This window comes from Meriones unguiculatus, chromosome 3, assembly GCF_030254825.1.
Source record: "Meriones unguiculatus strain TT.TT164.6M chromosome 3, Bangor_MerUng_6.1, whole genome shotgun sequence".
NCBI lineage: Eukaryota > Metazoa > Chordata > Mammalia > Rodentia > Muridae > Meriones > Meriones unguiculatus.
Window position 1 is genome coordinate 27,694,916 of NC_083351.1, and position 21,785 is coordinate 27,716,700.

The 21,785-nt window shown below is 40.6% G+C and overlaps 1 protein-coding gene across 27 annotated transcripts in view; it reads left to right on the top strand.

The window, feature by feature from the left end:
• Macf1 (microtubule actin crosslinking factor 1) overlaps positions 1-21,785 on the top strand; it is a 345,150-nt gene that overhangs the window by 251,126 nt on the left and 72,239 nt on the right. For 24 of the 27 annotated variants that reach the window (XM_060379622.1, XM_060379623.1, XM_060379626.1 and 21 more), the window contains 7 exons: positions 981-1,098; positions 3,518-3,580; positions 4,546-4,787; positions 5,823-5,952; positions 6,940-7,139; positions 9,660-10,155; positions 11,317-12,788. In XM_060379622.1, the coding sequence (XP_060235605.1) occupies positions 981-1,098; positions 3,518-3,580; positions 4,546-4,787; positions 5,823-5,952; positions 6,940-7,139; positions 9,660-10,155; positions 11,317-12,788 (2,721 nt within the window). The remainder of the gene's footprint in view (positions 1-980; positions 1,099-3,517; positions 3,581-4,545; positions 4,788-5,822; positions 5,953-6,939; positions 7,140-9,659; positions 10,156-11,316; positions 12,789-21,785) is intronic. The other 3 variants (XM_060379628.1, XM_060379633.1, XM_060379612.1) reach the window with 1 other exon arrangement.

Below are 21,785 nucleotides of genomic sequence, written 5' to 3' on the forward strand. Positions count from 1 at the left end.
AGGCAGAAACTTATAGAAGCCAGTGTGGACTACATAGTAAGAGACTTTCTTAAAACCAAAAACAAGAACAAGTGAGATGGCACACACCTTTCGTCCCTGTTGGGAGACAGGCAGGTGGAGCTCTGTGAGTTGAGGTCAGCCCAGTCTGCACTCGGAGTATCACATAGCCAGAGTTATAGAATAAACCCCATTTAAAGAAAAAGTAAAATCACAAAGTGATGGCAGCCTGGAGTACAGAAGACCCCATCACAATCAGCCAATCAATGAGTAAACCAATAAATCACCCTAAAAAATAAATAAGTAAGTCAAAGGTGGAAACTATGTCATAATTCTATTTATTCTATTTTGTGTCCTTGGTGTTGGAATAGTACCTAGCCAATAATAAGTATTAATAAACATCTGATATATCACCAAATGAAACAAAAGGTTCTGAAAATTCTAGAGGATCCTTTTTGTATTTCTTGTTCCCCCCCCCCCCCCACCGTTCATTCCTTTTATATTCCTTTCCTTTATGAGACAAAGTCTTAGTGTGTAGCTCTGGTTGGTCCAGGACTCACTCTGTGGATCAGTCTGGCCTTGAACTCATAGAGTCCCTTCTGCCTCTGCCTTCAAAGTACTAGGATTAAAGCCATGTGTCACTATACTCAGCATGGGCATAGTTTCTTGTCAGAATGATAAGGATGTTGCTAGAGACATGGCTCAGCAGTTAAGAGCTCCTGTTGCTCTTCACAGGACCCAGATTTGGTTTTCAGTACCAACATGGTGTTTCACAACCCTCTGTAACTCCAGTCCAGGGAGATTCAATCCCTTCTTCTGATCTGTGCATCTATCTGGCATGCACATGGAACACATACATACATACATGCATGCAAAACACTCATACACATAAAATAAAATGTAAGAACTATGTCTGTAGCAGCTGTCCCACTGATGAGGGAAAGGCCTACATGTTACATCTACCAACTTGGTTCTTTTCACAGGGTCTTCTAGATGACTGGGCAAGTAAAGGACCTCTGGTGGAAGAGATCAACTGCAAGGGTACTTCCTTAGAGAACCTTATCATGGAGATCACAGCACCTGATTCCCAAGCTAAGACAGGTGAATACAGGTTCTTCAAAATGTAATGAGTGCATATACTACTCTTTGCTTGTGGTCTTTGGAGATGCCTTTTTGTTCAATTTAAATAAAAATGAAAGTTAAATATGGGAAGAAGATCCACAAAGCAATAATCTCTCATTCCAATCTGTTTCTTACCTTGCTAAACAATGCTGCTCCATTTTGAAAATTCTTATAAGTAAGTGAACTAGTGGTCCCACTTAGAGCTGTCAGAGAATGTAGAGTTACATTTTTTTTTTTTAATCTTGATGAGTTTTTCTGTTTTGAACATGTAAATTTGATATGGATGTGTTACCATTTTTAACCATGGGTTAGCCTGTGTGGGTGTAAGTGTCTAGGGATAACCTAGGTATTTGAGAGTCTATTGTTACATCAGAGTGGCACACTTCTCCAAAGGGAACATAAAAGTTGTGCCCAGTTGTATGAATAATCTTTGGCCATGACTAAGTCTTTTAAGCAAAATCAGTGTGAATTCACAGTCATTTGTGGAGTGTTAGTTAGGATCTTATAGGTTTTATTAACAGACTAAGTATATGCCTATGGACATTTAAATACCTAAGGAAAATTTTATCCTCTTTGTTTTTTTTTTTTTTTAATCACAAGAACAACTACTTTTCTTTAGTACTTTAAAGTTGGTTTTATTTATTTGTTGGTGGGTTTGGGGTTTTTTTTGTTGTTTTTTTTTGTTTGTATGTGTGTGTAGTAGGGGTTTTTTGTTTGTTTTGCTTTTGTTTGTTTCTTTGTTTGACTTTTCAAGACAGTTTCTCTGATGTCCTGAAACTCACTATGTAGACCAGTCTGGCCTCAAACTCACAGAAATCCACCTACCTCTGCCTCCCAAGGATTGGGACTAAAGGTGTGCGCTACAACACAGCATTTCCTTGTGACCTGTGTGTACACACAGGCCAGAACATATGCAGATACATGCCACACATTCACACATGAAATTAATAAATATTTTAAAAATAAATGAAATCGGGGGCTGGAGAGATGGCTCAGTGGTTAAGAACACTGGCTGCTCTTCCAAAGGACTCGGGCTCAACTCCCAGCACCCACATGGCAGTTCACAACTGTCTGTAATTCCAGTTCCAGGTGGTCTGACACCCTCACACCAATGCACATAAAAAAATAAAAATTAAATTAAAACATAAATAAAATCTTGGCTGAATATTGGATATTGCAAGATATAGAATATCTTCAACATTTATCAGAGATGATCATTGTTTTGATTTTATGTCTATCAATCCTGAGAACACCATTTCATGTAAATATGTAACACTAAATGATAGAGAGTATGTTTATGGCCATTTTAGAAATTTTTGCAGATTTCTGTCCTACTTCTAACTTGAAATTCATTGAATGAGCCAGGCAGTGGTGGCTCAGTGGAGTCCCAGCACTCAGGAAGCAGAGGTAGGAGGATCTCTAAGTTTGAGGCCAGCCTGGTCTACAGTTCCAGGACAGCCAGGGCTACACAGAGAAACTCTTTTAAAACAAAAACAAATGCAAACAAACAAAAAATGCATGCACATACTGCACACGGATAAATGTGGTGCTGGAGAGTTGTCTCAGTGGTTATTGTTCTTGCAGAGAACCCAAGTATGTGGCACACGTACTTTACCAATGAGCTGTAATAGCACTGAGTCTGATCCTGTCCTTTCAACTTAGCATTATTTCTTAGCATTATTTCATTAGTATTTCTCTCATTTCTGTATAATCTTAGTAATTTCATACCTTATTTATATTTAACTCAAAAACTCCTCCAAAATCAAAGGACGAAACTTGAGAAGAATATAGGTGAAACTTTAACCAGACACCCAGAAGAGAAGTTTTAGAATGCTTATGAGCCATATTTTTCAGTGCTTACATCTGTTTTCTAATAGGGAAAGTAGAGCCAAAAGAGGTCATGGAGAAAAAATAAGCAGCTTCCTATAGAAACAATCCAAAATCAGCTTTTTAGTAACCAAGTTTTTATGTTCTTAATTGTGCTTCATGTTCACTATTTTTACAATGAAAGACTCTGATATTAAAGGTCATGTTTTAACTTTATTACAAATCCTCATTCCAAAATATGGCAGATACCATTCTAAAGACTTAGTTGTTTTAAACAATAGTTGATGCACAAAATCAGAAAAGGTTCCAAGGAATCCATGTGAAGATTTAAGATGAATTGTTATTTCTATAGAGTTACTAATTATTACTGCAGAGGAACTGAAACATAAGTGACATTTTGTTGCCTGGCAGCTAAAGTGACCTGTCTCTTTCCATGAATATGTTGTCTTGTGCTGTGTTAACTTTCTGATAGCCAAGCTTAAGATGAGAGCCAGAGAAGAAAACTGCTGTGCCTATATGTATTCCTAACACGTTGGTCTTGCCCTGTTTGTCTCCCTGTCCTTCTTCTCAGGTTCCATACTACCCTCTGTAGGAAGCTCTGTAGGCAGTGTAAACGGATACCACACCTGCAAAGGTGAGAGCCCCATTTCAACAGCGCCTTCTTGTTGGGTGTGTTAAGACAGTGTTCATGTCTGCTATGTATGTGTTTCAATATCTGTGAAATAACACCTGCCAGAGGGGGTAATGAGGGTGAAAATCTGGAGTTGAGCAACTGTGTTGCCTCCCTGTTAGCTGGCTGTAGGCTAAACAGGTTCTGGAATTGAAGGTTCTGAGCAAACATCCTAGGCCACCAGATTAAGTCAATAAGGAAAAACTTTCCAGAACTCAAGGAGGCAGAGGCAGGCAGATCTCTGCAAGTTTGAGGCCAGCCTGGTTTACAAAGTGAGTCCAGGACAACCAAGGCTACACACAGAGGAACCCTGTCTTAAAAAAACAGAACAAAACAACAAAACCCAAAAAACAGAATGTGCATGCAGATCTATTCGTTATAAAGTAGCTATTCTAAAGCCATATGTGATGGTATTTGTCTATAAGCCCAGCATGTGGGGGTTAGAGACAAGAGAATTAGAATTTCAGGTTTTGGCTGGCCTTGGCTACATAACATTATCTTAAAACAAACAAACAAAAAGCTAATCTAGCAGTAATCTTTCCCTTAGTCTCCTGGCTGAAATAGTCTCCAAACTGTTTCTCAGTAGTTTGAACAAGAGGAAGCTGGAAAGTGTTCCAAGTTGATTAATCCCAAAAGTATGCTAAAGTTGACATCTTACTTCACTTCCTCACTTCTGTTATTCCCATATTTATTCAGCATTTTATGCCATATAACCATGTATAAAATGCCAAAGCCAGAAAGCAGAATAATAAGTGCGTTGGTTTTTTTTACTTTGTGTATTTAAACAGGAACTTTGATGTGATTTGGAGGAATGTGATCACTAGTTGATTAGAAGAATTAAGAGAGATGCTTAATCCTGTCAGGTCATTTAGGACTAAAAAATGAAGGGGGTGGGACTACCAATCTCACTGTTGTTTCTGTGATACTAGATCTTACAGAGATCCAGTGTGACATGTCTGATGTAAATTCCAAGTATGAGAAACTGGGAGAAGTGCTTCGGGAACGCCACGAAAACCTTCAGACTGTTCTCCACAGAATGGAAGAGGTTCAGAAAGAGGCAAGCTCTGTATTACAGTGGTTAGAATCAAAAGAGGAAGTTCTGAAAGCCATGGATGCCTCTTTGTCTCCAACCAAGACAGAAACAGTAAAAGCCCAAGCGGAATCTAACAAGGTACTGTGCTTCCGTAGTGAGCTGTATCCTATCAGAAGGGGAAGAGGCTCCTACACGTACTCCTGTCCCAGTCTAGGGCTGAGCCTGAATGGAGTCAGCTCTTGACTGTAATTGGTGGTATGTTTGCCCTCCAAATTTTTACCATACCTTACTCCAGTCTCCTTGAGAATTCTTGTAAGATATAAAATAATATTTTTAATGTTATAATTCAGATTCAAAAAGAAGGGGAAGACATGTTTTCAGAAAGAGGCTAGTTCCCTCCGCTCCTCCTATGTTATTAGCTCAATGAGAATTGAGTTTTATTTTCCATGTGATGCTGGTTGATAGCTAAGCCTTCCATATCCTGGAACCCTTGCAACTCTTAGGAGAACCTAAAAATTACAGATATATGTTTCTTCTTAAGCTTGAAGTATAGGGGCAGGAGAAATGGCTCAGCAGTTAAGAGCACTTGGTGCTCCTGCAGGGGACCCAGGTTCAGTGACCAGCACCCACACCATCCATAACTCTGGTTTCATGGGATATAGCTCTTTCTTCTGGCCTCCTTTAGAACCACAACACATGTAGTAGACATAAAACAGCAGGCAAATACTCATACACATAATAATTTTAATGTTTAAAACGAAATGTGGACTAGAGAAATTGTCAGAAAATATAAGAACACAGACATTTTCTTATGAGATTTTTTTTTTTCAGAATTTTTAATGTCCCAATTGAGCATGGCATGTTAGCTCTCCCAACTACCAAAATAAGATTTATTATCTTATCATGGCACTTCTCATTAATAAGATGTGATGGTCCCTATTTAGTGGAGTTTCGTTGATATGTTATACTTAAAAGAGCTCAGATCCCATCATTTTCATTTTAAAGTAAATACTAAAGCGAAGAACTTAAATGCATTAAGTTCACGGAACAAGACATATATAGGGTCAGAACACTTGAAACTTCCCACCCAGTCAGTCTTCCAAATTTCTACCACACTCAAAGCTGTGTTTCCTGCCCAAAATCTTACGGCATGTATGATGTGCTTTCTCGTAGGCTTTCCTGGCTGAACTGGAACAGAATTCCCCTAAAATCCAGAAAGTAAAGGAAGCCCTAGCTGGATTACTGGGGACATATCCCAACTCACAAGAAGCAGAAAACTGGAAGAAAATGCAGGAGGAGCTCAGTAAGTCATCACAGGGCTGTTTTATACTTAAAATATCTTGTCTCCAAAGCAAATTGAAAATGTCAGTATACCCTATAAAGCTGGAATTATTTTCAGTTAGCTTTTGTAGGCAAGCATTAAGGCCTGTGTAGGACCAGAAAACGACCTTAACAAGGAAAATTTTAGAAACTCACGTCACCAGAAATCTGGCTTTCTAGGACAAATCAAGCTGATAGTCTACTCTGATCAGAAGCTTAAGGGAATATTTTGGATAAAAATGCAAGCAGGACGTGGTGGCCCACACCTTGAGTCCAGTACTTGGTGGTAGAACCAGGTAGTTGTCTGTAAATCTGAGCCAGTCTGTATAATGAGTTCCAGTTTAGTCAGGAGACCTGGACTCAAAAAGGAATACAAAAAACAAAACAGCAGACACCTGGACTTAGAGAGTTGGCTCAGTGGTTACAGGCACATACTGCTCTGTGGCAGGCCAGAGTTACAACACCCATGTTAGGCAGCCCCCAATCTTCTGTAGCTCAAGCTCCATCAAATTCCGGTCTCTAAAGAGCACTGCACTCATGTGCACATATCCACACACAGACATGCATAATTAAAATTAAATTTAAAATAAAATGGGAAATAATCTAATAAAGGCATTAAATGAGTTATGTGCTCATAGTATTTAACTACACTTAATATAAATGAATATTTGTAACAAAATTCTTTTCATGAAAAATGTTTATAATAGTAGTATAAAATAATATACATAATCCTTACACAGACCATGTGGAGGACAGAGGTTTCCATACAGTTTCATCATGTATAATTTCTTATCACTACTAGCCTGATAAAGATACAGAACTGTTTGTATCACTTTAGTTTTTAAATGTTTTAAGGTTGTTTTTAATTTTTAAAAATGTTAAATAATAGCCCTTGTGTCATTTCCTGTAGTATATAAGGAGTACAGCTTAGGGACCAGGCCAACTGCATTCTCTCATTTCCTCTCAACAGATTCCCGGTGGGAAAAGGCCACAGAGGTTACTGTGGCTCGCCAAAAGCAGCTAGAGGAATCCGCAAGCCATCTGGCCTGCTTCCAGGCTGCAGAGTCCCAGCTCCGCCCTTGGCTGATGGAGAAGGAACTGATGATGGGAGTTCTGGGACCCCTGTCGATTGACCCCAACATGTTGAATGCACAGAAGCAGCAGGTCCAGGTGAGCAGTGTAGGTTAATGCTTAGAGCAAAGAAATAGGTGTCCTGGAATCTGGGTTTCAATGCTCCTTCAAGCAAGTAGATTTCACTAAGACCCCCAGAGAAGGTTCACTTTTCTCGGTTTTGATACGATACTATTTGTGAGACATTTAGCAAGATGCTTGTCAAGGAGTAAACAGAACTCTTACCAATATCATTAACAGGCAATAAGGTGAATGAATTTGAAGTGAGATAAAGTTTCCTGAGTAAATTAAACTCATACTTTATTTTTAATCCCCAGTGGCAAGGATGCATATTACTTAATATATTTTGTGTCTATCAGGTACTTTCACTTAAAGATTTTGTTGTTGTTGTTGCTAAAACCTCAAAAACAGGCAATTAAGTGGAAGGGTTATTTCCAGTTAGCCTTGCCTATGGCCTTTGCACTCCTCCTTTCTCTGTGCCTATTCCATCACTCCATTCTGCCAAGATCAGCTCTAAGAAGAGTTTTTGGAGGAACATTTTCTTTCAACCTTACATGTGTCTTAGTTAGTCTACCTACAAATATTTTTCTAATCCAGTGTTTGTCCATGTTTGTTTGTTTAATTATATCTCATGGGTATGGATGTTTTGTGTGCATGCATATGTGTACCTGGGGTCTATGGCATCCAGAAGAGTACATCAGATCCCCTGAAATTGTAGTTGCAGATGTAGTTACAGGTTGTGAGCTACCTTGCGGATGCTGGGTCTACTGAGCCATCTCTCCAGCCCCTGGGATTTGTTTTTGGTTTGGTTTAGGTTTTGTTTTTGTTTTTAACTCTTAAAAGTTACTGATACTCTTAACCACTAAGTCATCTCTTCACCCCCCCAAATCATTGAGAATCTTCCAGCTCTCTCTCACAAAGCTTCTATTTATCTATTGATATTTGCTAATATTTATTATATCAAGTCAGTAATTTTAATATGTAGTCATTATTTAATTTTCAAATAATGATAAAACTACCACATTAATGTAGGTTCCACATTTAATCTTTTGTAATCATTGGGTAGACTCCATGAAACCACACCAAACATTCATGAGGGAACAGAACTTGTTTTTCGAGACAAGATCTCACTATTGAGTAGCTTGACCTTGAATTTACTATGTTGCCCAAGTAGGCCTCAGGGTTGGAGGTAATCCTCCTCCTTCAGCTTTCTAGATGAAAATAGTTTTGATTCTCTGGACTCTGAAACAGCCTATGCACTATAATGGATCCTTGAACTATCCTTTGCGAATCATATCTTCTCCATTCTTTGTGAAAACTTCATCAGTGGACTATGAAATCAGAACAGCCTCCCAATTGCCGTCCCACTTACATACAGTTTCCATACCTGAGTATATTAAGAAGTTCAATGTCTCTTGATTACTTGTTGAGCAAAGTCCAAATGCTGTTCAGTGTGGTGCATCTGGCCTTTCACAGTCTGCTCCCAATTTAATGAAGCAGGGACATGTATGTCACCACACATGTGTGGAGGGCAGAGGACACCTTCAGAAGCTGGTTCTCATTTCCACCACATGGATTCCAAGCATGAAACTCCAGTCATAGTCTTAGTAGCAAGCACCTTTACCTGCTGAGCCATCTCACTGGCCCCTTATTCATTCTTCTTGTGCCAATTAGGATAGCTTTTCTGATTTCCCTCTTTGGCCTTTTAGTTCTAGCCTAAGAGATTTAATCACCCCTATTCCATGCTTTCATGGTAGCAGGTTTCACATTCATGGCAGTGTTTTATCATTTTCATCTTCATTATATTTTATTATAGTTCCTTTTACACACCTGTTATTTCTTGAGGTCATATCTTATTTTATGAAAATATTGGGAATTGTCCATGAGCTGCCTTGTTTAATTTTTATAACAGCTGAGATAAGTACTTTACTAGCCTCATCTTCCTAAGGGAGCTAAACTTTGAAGGAGTTTTAGAAGCTTTCTTAAGGTTATTTACAACTAGAGTAATACAGCCAGGATTAGGGCACAGGCACTTAGGTATTAGCACTTGTAATTCCAATGTCTGTGGTGAGAATAGCAGAGGTAGAAAATAAATTCAGTAAAGGCATGGTTCTTGCTTTAATGATGGCTTTTATCTAGCTGTGCTGTATGTACAGATTGTATATGCTCCTGGAATTCCAGTAAAGGAAGAAGATCAGAGGCCTTGAAGGTTGAAATGACAAGCTTAGTAAGCAATATGACTAACACAAGGAGCCAAACTCTGTTTCAGAGGATTTTAAATGGCTGGTGAATTTTAGCCCATTTTTTCCAGCCTGTGATGACCATAGCAACCAATACTAAAGCAAAGTAGAAAAAAAGGGAAAAAAAAGAAGAATCAGTGTTTCAAAATAAGTTGTATCAAGCAATTCTTAAAGATAATTGTACATTAAACAGTCTGGTCCCTGGAGTTTTCTGGCTTATTTTCAAAATGGGCTGGCAATCCAAACTCAGTTTTTGTTTTGACATCGCTTTTAGATCTGTTTTCTCTGTCTAAACATCTCTGTGTTATTTCTGTTTCAGTTTATGCTGAAGGAATTTGAAGCACGAAGGCAACAGCATGAGCAGCTGAATGAGGCAGCTCAGGGCATCCTAACAGGTCCTGGAGATGTCTCTCCATCCACCAGCCAAGTGCAGAAAGAACTGGAGAGCATTAGTCAGAAGTGGGTTGAGCTCACTGACAAGCTTAACTCCCGTTCCAGCCAAATTGACCAAGCTATTGTTAAAAGCACCCAGTACCAAGAACTGCTCCAGGATTTATCAGAAAAGGTGAAAGCAGTTGGACAGCGATTGAGTGGCCAGTCAGCTATCAGCACCCAACCTGATGCTGTAAAGCAGCAACTAGAGGAGACCAGTGAGATTCGATCTGACTTGGGACAATTAGACCATGAGATTAAGGAGGCTCAGACACTGTGCAATGAACTCTCACTGCTCATTGGTGAGCAGTACCTCAAGGATGAGCTGAAGAAACGCTTGGAGACCATCGCTCTGCCACTCCAGGGCTTAGAAGACCTTGCAGGTGAGCTGAAGTGAAACTAGCTGGCAAAAGGAATGTCACCGTAGGCCAAGAATCTAAAATGACCCTGAAAGAGCTTTTTTGGGGTTAGCATGCTCTTCCTTCCAGGGACAATGAGAATTGTTCTGGTCATTATACACTGAGTATTGGGCATATGGGGCTTCGCACGACCTACACGTCAACTAGCCTGCAGACATATACTGATGGGTGGAGCTAGACACACACTTCAACTGTAGCCCTTTTTTCCTCTGGCTTTAAATGGCTAATGGACATACATATCCCTGACCCCATTGTTGAAGAGTGCATTTTGGAATTTTTTAGGATTTTAAAATATTTTTATCATTTGATTATATGTGGTATCCACAGAGGCCAAGAAGAGGGTATCTAATCCACCGGAACTAGAGTTACAAGTAGTTGTGAGCCACCATGTTGGTGCCAGAAACTAAACATGGATTAGTCCTCTCTAAGAGCAGTCAGCTCCTAACTTTTTTGTTTGTTTGTTTGTTTGTTTTGTTTTGTTTTGTTTTTCAAGACAGGGTTTCTCTGTGTAACAGCCCTGGCTGTCCTGGAACTAGCTTTGTAGATCAGACTGGCCTCAAACTCACAGAGATCCGCCTGCCTCTGCCTCTTGAATGTTGGGTTTAAAGGTGTGTACCATCACTGCCTAGGATTTTTTTTTCTTTTTGGAAAAATTTTGTTCTTAATTTATTTCTTTTTTGGAAATGTTATAACTTTCAGGGTTTTTTGTTAGTTTGGTTTGGTTTTGTTGTTGTTTTGTTTTGTTTTTCATGTGTATGTATGTCTGAATGAGGGTGTTGGATCACCTGGAACTAGAATTACAGACAGTTATGAGCTACCATGTGGGTGCTGGGAATTGAACCTGGGTCCTTTGGAAGAGCAGCCAATGCTCTTAACCACTGAACCATCACTCTAGCACAACTTTCAGTTTTTATTGATTTAGCTGTATCAGGTCATGTTACATGGCTGATAAGAGGATTGAGTAAGATACAATGTGTATAAGAACCTGGTTTTGTACTTATTTTTATGGTAAATTTTCAGTTAATATTTGTTTCCTATTCTTAAGAATAGACCATACACGGTTAGCAAACATTTTAAATCCCATGTTCAGATTTGATTGACTTTAATTTCATTTTCTTATGTCAGCCGATCGCATGAACAGACTCCAGGCAGCTCTTGCCAGCACCCAGCAATTCCAGCAAATGTTTGATGAGCTGAGGACCTGGTTGGATGAAAAACAAAGCCAACAAGCAAAAAACTGCCCAGTTTCTGCAAACTTGGAGCGGCTTCAGTCTCAGCTACAAGAGAATGAAGAGTTTCAGAAGAGCCTTAATCAACACAGTGGTTCCTATGAGGTGATTGTGGCCGAGGGGGAGTCTCTGTTGCTTTCTGTGCCTCCTGGAGAAGAGAAAAAGACTTTACAGAACCAACTGGTTGAACTAAAAAGCCACTGGGAAGATCTTAGTAAAAAAACTGCAAACAGACAGTCTAGGCTCAAGGACTGTATGCAGAAAGCTCAGAAGTACCAGTGGCATGTGGAAGACCTTGTGCCTTGGATAGAAGACTGCAAGGCCAAGATGGCTGAGCTGCGGGTTACTCTGGACCCAGTGCAGCTGGAGTCCAGTCTCTTGAGGTCAAAGGCTATGCTGAGTGAGGCAGAGAAGCGCCGCTCCTTGCTGGAACTATTGAACAGTGCTGCCGACATTCTGATCAATTCTTCAGAAATAGATGAAGATGAGATCCGGGATGAGAAGGCTGGACTAAACCAGAACATGGATGCCATTACAGAGGAGCTACAGGCCAAAACGGGCTCTTTAGAAGAAATGACTCAGAGGCTCAAGGAGTTCCAGGAAAGCCTTAAGAATATTGAAAAGAAGGTTGAAGGAGCCAAACACCAGCTGGAAATCTTCGATGCTCTGGGCTCTCAAGCCTGCAGTAACAAAAACCTGGAGAAGCTAAGAGCTCAGCAAGAAGTGCTGCAGGCCCTGGAGCCTCAGGTAGACTACCTGCGGAACTTCACTCAGGGACTCGTAGAAGATGCTCCAGATGGGTCAGATGCATCCCCACTTGTGCATCAAGCTGAGGTTGCCCAGCAGGAGTTCTTAGAAGTGAAGCAGCGAGTGAACAGTGGCTGCCTGACCATGGAGAACAAGCTAGAAGGAATTGGGCAGTTTCACTGTCGGGTCCGAGAAATGTTTTCTCAACTGGCTGACCTGGATGATGAACTAGACGGCATGGGAGCCATTGGTAGAGACACGGATAGCCTCCAGTCACAAATTGAGGATGTACGGCTATTCCTTAACAAAATCCAAGCCCTCAGGTTTGACATAGAAGATTCTGAAGCAGAGTGTCGAAAAATGTTGGAGGAAGAGGGGACTTTGGACTTACTAGGTCTCAAGAGGGAGCTAGAAGCCCTTAACAAGCAGTGTGGTAAACTGACAGAGAGAGGGAAAGCTCGCCAGGAGCAGCTAGAGCTGACGCTGGGCCGAGTAGAGGACTTCTACAGGAAACTGAAGGCACTCACTGATGCCACCACAGCTGCAGAGGAGGGAGAAGCACTTCAGTGGGTTGTGGGGACTGAAGTGGAGGTCATCAACCAGCAACTAGCAGATTTTAAGGTGAGTTTTACACTCTTTTTTTTTTAATTTCCTTTTTTCTCACTGATGCTTAAAATTTTAGATACCAGTTGAGAGTAGTTTTTTCCCACTGGGGTCCCAGTTTCCTTATCTCACTTCCATTACCACCAAAGCAAATTATGTAGGAACTAAGGCCTCTTAGATGTCTAAGAAGACAGCTTTGAATGTTGTCCTGTTGCGGTTTCTTTCCATCTTTACAGTAATTAAGGATATGGAAGAAAGTGCTTAAGCCTTGTCCCTTAGTCTATAAATCTCCTCATGATTTCTTGAACTTTCAAATTAACTGATTTGGTAACTGCGATGAAAGTTTTCCATGGTTGTGTTTTTCAAACTGAGCTATGAGCTATCTCCTGAAGTGTTAATTTTGCACACATTTCAAGAGACTTTATTGATATATTATGAAACAATATAAGGTTTTCGTGAATCATTAAAAGAAACATATTAAATCAAAGAAATGTCCGACTTGCAGCAAGCAACCCATGAATCCTCCCTAAAAAACTCCTCAAGTACAAGTTACTTGCCTATGGGAATGTTTGGGAAGGTCTTAACTGCAGAATGCTTAGTCCTTTACTGTAGTTATATTTTCTGGTACTGAGAGTTTGCAAGTCTAAATCAAAACAATAGGAGGTGATCAAATGGCTGAACCCCCAAGTGTTAGTTTGCTGGTCAGGTGCCTATGTGTTGGTCTTGACTCTCACTGTGTAAGCCTTTGCTCAAGAGGGCCTGTAGCTACAAATGCCCCAAAGTGCCTCACTCTGCTGGTGTACCCTTCATGACACATGGAACAGATTTGGAAATAATACATGTTGCATTTCATTATATCACCAATGCTGAATATTTCCTGCTATCAGAATCTAAAGTGAGGACATGGTACAACGTAATCTCAGGTCTTGGGCAACTGAGGCAGGATGGTAAGTTCTTATATAGCCTATATAGCAAGACCTTATCTCAAAAAGGAGAAAGGGACTACTGGCTTTCAAACAGAGCTGCACTGACCCTGGAAGGTTTTAACATTATAGAGCAGATCTAGTGTGATATTGGCACAAGCCATATTTAGAGGTAATACAATTTGTAGCTACGAAAGAGCATCATATTTGAGTGTCTTGGTAGTTAGAGAAAATTCAGACCCATGACACATATACCTTTGTTTCACTGGCAATGTGGCCTGTCCTGTGTTAGCTTACATGTTTACATTTCCTTTTCTGTTTGAAGGTCCTTGCAAGCAGAAACTTGTATAAGTATATATCCATTTTTTTTCCAGTTTACCAGAATCTGAGTTACTTAAAATTACTTATCTAACTAGCTAAATGATTCTTTAAAGAAAACTGAAGTTTGTCTGAATAGGCTCCAAAAAATAGTTTTATCTTAACAGATCCTGGTTTGTGGAGCTATTAATTAAATTGTTTCTATGTATGTGTATATTGGCCCTCCCACTTGCTAGGCAGTATTCGGCTGACCTCGTTTTCTTATATTTGTGGCTGTGAGCCGCCTTTAATGGCTGAGCCATCTCTCCAGCCCATGGTCATTTTCTCAACAGTGTGTTATGCACACGTTCTTCCTAAAGAATGAAGTTAACACTAGAAAAAAATCCTTGTTCTCTTATGGTAATATTTTCAAGAAGTTAAGAGATACTTGGATGCTTTGTAGTAAATGTCCCTGGATTACTATAGTTAGATGCCTGTTGGAGTGCTTGTTTGGGATTTCCACAATGTCGTTCTGGTCAGATTGGCTCTCTATAAGATACAGAGTGAGGAGATAATTTTTGAGTTTTTCCCCACTGCTATGATGTTAGGAATTACATCTTGCTCTCGGTATAGAGGGGTTTAACTAACTACAGATTGAAAATATTTTAGGAAAAAAAAAAAAAAACCCAAAGAGTAGAAAATGCAACAGTGAAAAATAATACAAATACCAAAACAATATGGCATAATGTATTGCATTAAGTATTATAAGTGACCTAGATACGATTTAAAGTAAATAGAAGATGCAAATACTGTATCACTTTTTAAAGTGAACTTGAGGATGTGGGAATTTTGGTAAGCATAGGTGTTCTGACACCATTTCCTGAGGGATACCAAGTGTACCACTGCCTTTCACAGGAGTTGCTGTGTCTGCCTGTAGCAGCCTAATCTTCAGTGAGCCAGAAAATGAAGTAAACAAGCCTGTGAAATTTGTGCTAGTCAGGCATAGTAGCACATGACTGTAATTGCAGCACATGGGAGGCTGTGGTTGGGAGATCATGAGTTCTAGGCCAGTCTGGGCTATATAAGACCTTATGCAAGCAAAAAGCATTAAATACAAACTTAAGTATCATAAAGAGCCTCTGGAGAGCATAAGTTTTGTTTGGATTTGGTAAGTATTTTTTTCCTTGGTTGAGAGCAAGTGGTTTTCAACCTTCCTAATGCTGCAGCCCCTTAATAAACTTCCTCATGTGTGATGACTCTCAAATCATAAAATCATATTCATTGCTGCTTTATTTTTTAACATTTAAAAAAATCATTTATGACTTTTATGTGCATTGGTATGTTGAATACATGTATGTCTGTGTAAGGGTGTCAGTCCCCTGAAACTGGAGTTACAGTTGTGAGCTGCCATGTGGATGCTAGGAATTAAACCAGGGTCCTCTGAAAGAGCAACCAATGTTCTTAACCACTGAGCCATTTCTCCAGCTCCTCATTGCTACCTTATGAGTGTAATTAATTTTGCTACTATGAAGCCCGGCGTGGTGGCTATGCCTGTAATCCCAGTACCAAGGAAGCAGAGGCAGGCCATTCTTTGAGTTTGAGGCCAGCCTGGTCTACAAGTCAGGGCTACACAGAGAAACCCTGTCTCAAAAAAAACAAAAAACAAAAACCTTAAAAAAAATTGCTACTATGATGAATCATGATTTAGATATCTGATATCCAGGTGGTTTTACCTCCCTCCCTGCCCCTCACCCCACTCCAAATGGTCACAATCCACAGGTTGAGATCACTGATGTACAGCCTTGTTCTGGGTTTTGATGAAGCTAGAAGATTCACTAGGCAATATTGCTCTATGTCTAGCATGGAGTTCAGTAGCTGCTTAACTGTCACTAGACAGCTTTGTAGTTTTCTAAGCATAAGCTTCCTTCCACTCAATATTATGGTTATAAAGGCTGGAGACAGTCAGCTGGGTGCTGGCAGGGTATTGACAGGCTGAGGGTATTGACAAGGCAAGCCTTCATGGGAAAGCCAGAGGGTGCTGAGTGCTTTGTTAAGATTGGTAGGTACTTACTGTAAAATGCTGGTACCTCCAGGTTGGTGGTCAGGTCAGAATCCTGTTCACTAATTTTCCTATAGGGAAGCTTTTTGTTGTAGCCACCTCCTCTCAGTGGAGGACTTTGGTCAGGAGAGAGGAGCACTCTTTTGGCTGAGCTCTTGGGAAATGAAAATAACAAGAGAGGGAAACTACCTGTCAGTCAGTTGTCCAACTCTCTAGAAGTTGCATAAATGTCTTCTGGACCCATTCTAAAGACTGAATCATTTTCATGATGGGAGTAAGTGTTGAGTTTCTGGATTGATGTGTTGTATGTTGTAGTTCAGCAGTCAACTAGTCTTCCCTTGTTCCAGCAGCAGACCAGAGTCATAAAGGATGGCTCAGCTTTCAGATGCAAATCATTTTCAATAAGAAAAATCAACTGAAGATAAATACTAAGAGGCATTTTAGCTCAAAGTTTTCCTTTTAAGTGGGAAATAGCACAGAATCTGTGAGGCAGCACACAGGCCGTGCTTTGACCTGGCTAACTCTCGTTGAGAAGAGGCAGAGTCCAGGAGGTGGAGAGCCCCCAGGCTTACTTGGGACTGCAGCACTGATAAACCATAGCATTGCTGTTAGTCTTGGGGGGTGGGAAATGTTTTTCACAATGTGGAAAACTAAAGGTCATTATTTCTATGGAAGGTTTTCCCTTGTAGAATCTGATTGGTTAGTAAGCGTCAGATAACAACAGAAAAGGCCTTCCCATTCTAAGCAGGTGAAGTCCTCAGCCAGTCCTGCTTTGGGGCAGTTACCAGTGCCCCTTCAATCTGTTCTTGTCTTGGGGAAAGAGAAAGAAAGATGCTTTTCCAGAAATCAGGACTGTGGGGTGGGTTTTCAGAAAATCGTGAGGAAAAGATGTTAGCTAATCTGTTCAGGAAATTCCGTTTCTGACTATTGAGGAAAACGAATTGTGTATGTCCAAAAGGAGATTAATTGGAAAGAAGGGACCTTGTTTACAAAACTGAGACTTGAGCCAAAGAATTCCCCTAGTGTGACCTTCCTGGGAAAGGTAAAGGGACAAAACCAAAAACAAACCAACCAATCAAACAAACTATTCAGTCTGGTGGTTAACAGGAGGTTTTCATCATTTTGAAATTGTCTGTAGATCTTGTCAAGAATCGAGATCATAGTTGAGCAGTTTGGGTGCAAACCTTTAATCCCAGCACTTGGGAGGCAGAAGCAGGCAGATCTCTTTGAGTTCGAGACTAGCCTGGTCTACAGGGCGAGATCCAGGACAGTCAGGACTACACAGAAAAACCCTGTCTCAAAAAACCAAAAAGAAGAGGAGGAAGAGAAAGAAGAAAATCCCTCTATGAATAAGAGTCATGCTTGACTCCTGCCTTTACCTCAAGTGCTGAGATCACAGACTTCCATGCCTAGTTTTATGGGGCGTTAGGGATGGCAGCAGGGCTTTGTGCATGCTAGGCAAGTAGTCTATCTACTGAATTGTATCACCAGGCCCTTGACTTTTCCTTTGTCTTAGAGGCTGGCTGGTGGGGTGTAGGTGCAGCAGCAGACTCATTAGCACTGTTCTCCTAGCTCAGTGGTCCTCACCCTTCCTAATCTGTGACCCTTTAACACAGTTCCTCATGCTGTGGTGACTCCCAACCACAAAATTATTTCTCTTTTGCTTCCTCATAACTGTAATTTTGCTGCTGTTATGAATCGTAATGTAAATATCTGATATGTGGTCTCTGTGAAAGGGTCCTTTGACACACATACATGTCCCAAGGAGGTTGGGACCCACAGATGGAGAACCACCATCTTCACTCAAACTGGGTAGAGTTTATGGTCAATGATACTTGCAGCTTCTCCCTAACAGAGTTGCATAGCCTTCTAGCAAACCAGAGCAAACAATCCTTTGGTTCCCCCCAACCCCATGGTAAACAAGCTTAGGCAGCCTCTTGTGTATACAAATGAAAACCCTTCGATGATAGGGCCCAGGCCCCAGCTGAAAGACTGCCAAATTTGCACAGATACTTATTCATTCCTTTCATCATAGCACAAAGGCATTATCAACCCATCCAAGGTTAGTACACCTGCCTGAGAATGAGTCACTAGCAGATAAAGCAAATGAGGTCTGCATTATCTACCTGCCTTGGGAGAGAAGTGAAATCAAACCAGGGAAAACCCGTTTGTAGCTAGAGGTTTAGATATCCTCTTTAAGGCACCCTACAGGAGGCATACTCCACCCTCTTGCCTCCTCCCTTGTCTAGTGATAGCTGAACCTTGGCCTAGTTTGAGTTTGTTTGGTTTTGTTTTTCTTTCTTTCTTTCTTTTTTCAAACAAGGGTACTACAGTGCTGCTCCAATGGCAGCTAGAGTCCAAGGAAGAAAATACCCCAAAGTGGCTTTCTCGATTTGGCTCATTAACATTTTATCCTGAGTTGTTTTTATTGTGGGAACCTGTCTTGCTAATTGGAAAGTGTTGAGCAGCATCTCTGACCTGTACGTACTAGCAGTAGTAACTTTCCAGTTGTAAGAACCAATGTTTCCTGATATTCCCAAAGGTCCCTTGGAAGGCAGAGATGCCCTCTGTAGAACTGCTCTGGGAGAACATTGCCACAGTTGGGATGGGCACTAGCTGATTAAGTTTTGTATTCAGGCAGTCTCCTGGTGATCTGATTATGACTGTGTGTATTAGCAGCACTGCCTCTAAGTGAGCCTGTCTGTAGAGCAGCTCTGGAGTCTGTTTTTCTGGTGATAATCTGTATCTGGCTGAAAATCTCCTAGACACTTTCCCTGGTATGTGAGACTTGTATACAAACAGTTGTTGATACAGGTGCTTAGCTGATGATGCATTTCCAAGAGAAGAGGAACTTCCTTTGTGGAAATACTTCAGGGAGCTTTCTTGTCCTGTACCTTTAAGGGGAGATTACAGTATGTCAGTTGTTCTCTAGAGCCAGCCCAAAGTTTGGCTGCTGGTATTTATAACCCTTATGTGACCACCCTCCACCCCCTCATCCCTTAGAATTCCAATGCACTGTAATAATCCTCTCCACCCCAACTACCAACTGAATGGGAGGAGGCAAAGGAACTTTTTGCATTATGTTCAACCCCTTTCTAGTTCTCTTTTTAAAGTACTGCCTTCTAGACAAAGAACTACAGGTAACTAAGGAATACAGAGAGAGAGATAGTAATAGTCTTCCCTAATGGTGATCCATTACTAAATGGTCAATCCTAAAAATACACATACAAGTAATACTATAAAGACTGAGCAGGTTGTATTTATATATACGTAACAACTAAAGAAAAAACAAAAAAGAGGCCATGAATTTGAAAGAGCATGGAAAACATGGAAAGGATTGGAGGGAGGAAATGATCTAATTACATTATAATCCCAAAAAGTATATTCTAATAAAATTCATTTTTAAAAGTATTGCCAGCGAGGCATGGTGGTACATGCCCTTGATCCTAGCACTCAGGAGGTAGAGGCACATGATCTCTGTGAGTTCGAGGCCAGCCTGGTCTATAAAATGAGTCCAGGACATCTACAGCTACATAGAGAAACCTTGTCTCCAAAAACAAAAAACATACAAACAAAAAGTATTGCCACTCAGTATTTTCAGTATACACATCACTTGACACAATATGAGGCTTCTCACCATTGCATTGCCCTAAGAAGCTTTGTGTATATGTTGAATGGAATGCCATCAAGAAGTGCTGATGGATCTCACTTTTGATAGCAAAAAGATTTTTTTAGACAACAAACGAATTTATTCTCATCCAAAGAAAAGGATTGAGCATATTGGTTTGAGCTTATGGAAATTCTTTATATACAATATCAGCTCCTAGCATTCCCAACTACAAGTCATCATACAATTTTGTACAAAAAGAAAGAAAAAAACAGAATGCACCCTATGCAAAAAAAAATTTGTTTATTGTTGAATATTTGATTAAGTGAACATGGCTCAAGGAGATAATCACAGACTTGCAGAACTAGACAGTTTATTGCTGGGTCTAGGAATAAGAACATGTGGTCTCAGCCTTAACTTTACCTGTAAAAACTTAGGCTAGGGCTGGAGAGATGGCTCAGTGGTTAAGAGCACTGTCTTCTTAAAGGTCATAAGTTCAGTTCCCAGTGACCACATGGTGGCTCACAACCATCTATAATGTAAACTGATTCCTTCTTCTGGCAGATGTAAATGCAGATAGAACACTCATATACATAAAATAAATAAATCTTTAAAAAAAAAAAAAACAACTTAGGCTAGAGCCAGATGCAGTGGTGTGCACCTATAGTCCTGGCTGCTGAGGAGGTTGAGGCTAGGTTCCTTGGAGCAAAGGAGTTCAAGGCCAGCTGGAAGACATGGGAAGACCTGAAGCTAGATGACCAGTGCATGTGCAGTAAGCCATGCGCCTGTGGGGGACATGGAGCAGTTCTGACCTGGCAGTTGCTGCAGTTGGCTTCTTTGCCAAGAAAAAGTCCCACAGGCAATCCAGTCACTGCCCAAAGGCATCACTCCCCGAAAGGATTGCCTCCTGCCAAGTGGATATTTCCCATGACTCAACTATCGTAACCAGAAAAACCTAACTACAGCAAGAATATGTTTCCTTTTATCTTCCTTAAGACTTTGACACAATCAGTCCTTTTCAAAGACTGTACGAGATTAATGGGACACACTCCTGAGGCTCTCACAAGATTTTCCTGCCATCAGTGCTGTACCTGACCATAAGAATAGTGTTTCTTAACTGGGCATAGTGTCACTAACCTTAATCCCAGCACTTGGGAGGCAGAGGCAGGGATCTCTGTGAGTTTGAGGCCAGCCTGATCTACAGAGTGAGTTTTAAGACAGCCAGGGGTACACAAAACAACCCTCTAGGGGTAAGGGAGGACTAGAGTTTAAGAGAAAAAAGAAACTTGCTCGGTGGAGCTGGGGAGAGACTCAGTGGTTAAACAGTTCTGTCCTTCAGAGGACAGAAGCTCAGTTCCCAGCATCCACTGCTCACAAACCTGGAACCAACTCCAGATCCAGGAGCTCCTCTGGCTTCTGAGAGCTCTGTGCTTATGTATGAAAACCCACACAGGAACACACAGACTTATACACATAATTTAAAAACTTTTTAGTTAACTTGCTCAAGCAACTTATCAAATAAACTTTTGAGTGGAACTTAAAAGGTGTGTTTGGTATGAAGTTTATACTATACTTCTTACTTGAAGCACTTTTGCTCCTTGGGAGACATTTAGCAGTGTCCAAAAGGCACACTCCTTCCTTCCTTCCTTCCTTCCTTCCTTCCTTCCTTCCTTCCTTCCTTCCTTCCTTCCTTCCTTCCTTCCTTCCTTCCTTCCTTCCTTCCTTCCTTCCTTCCGATAGGATCCCACTATGTAGCCCTGGCTGGCAGCAAACTCACAGGTGTCTGTATGCCTCTCTCTGTCCTTACTAGCTAGGAGACTGCTAATGATTGCTGTGAACGTACCAAAACACATACTCCCTTACAATGAAAGTTACTCAATCCACTTTTAGAAAGATATGGTTTGGGTATTTTGTTTATTTGTTTGTTTGTTTGTTTATTTGTTTGACCTTCCTTCAGATTCTATAATACCTAGGAGTTAACAAAGGAAATAGTTTTGGAACACTATGTAGAAAAGCTTCTGTGGCTCCCCTCACCATTTTGAAAAAATAGTAAGAAAAAGGGTTGCTTCCTGGAATGACTTCTACAGTCAGGAACTTTGTGGACTTACTTGACTCAGTGGCTAAAGAAT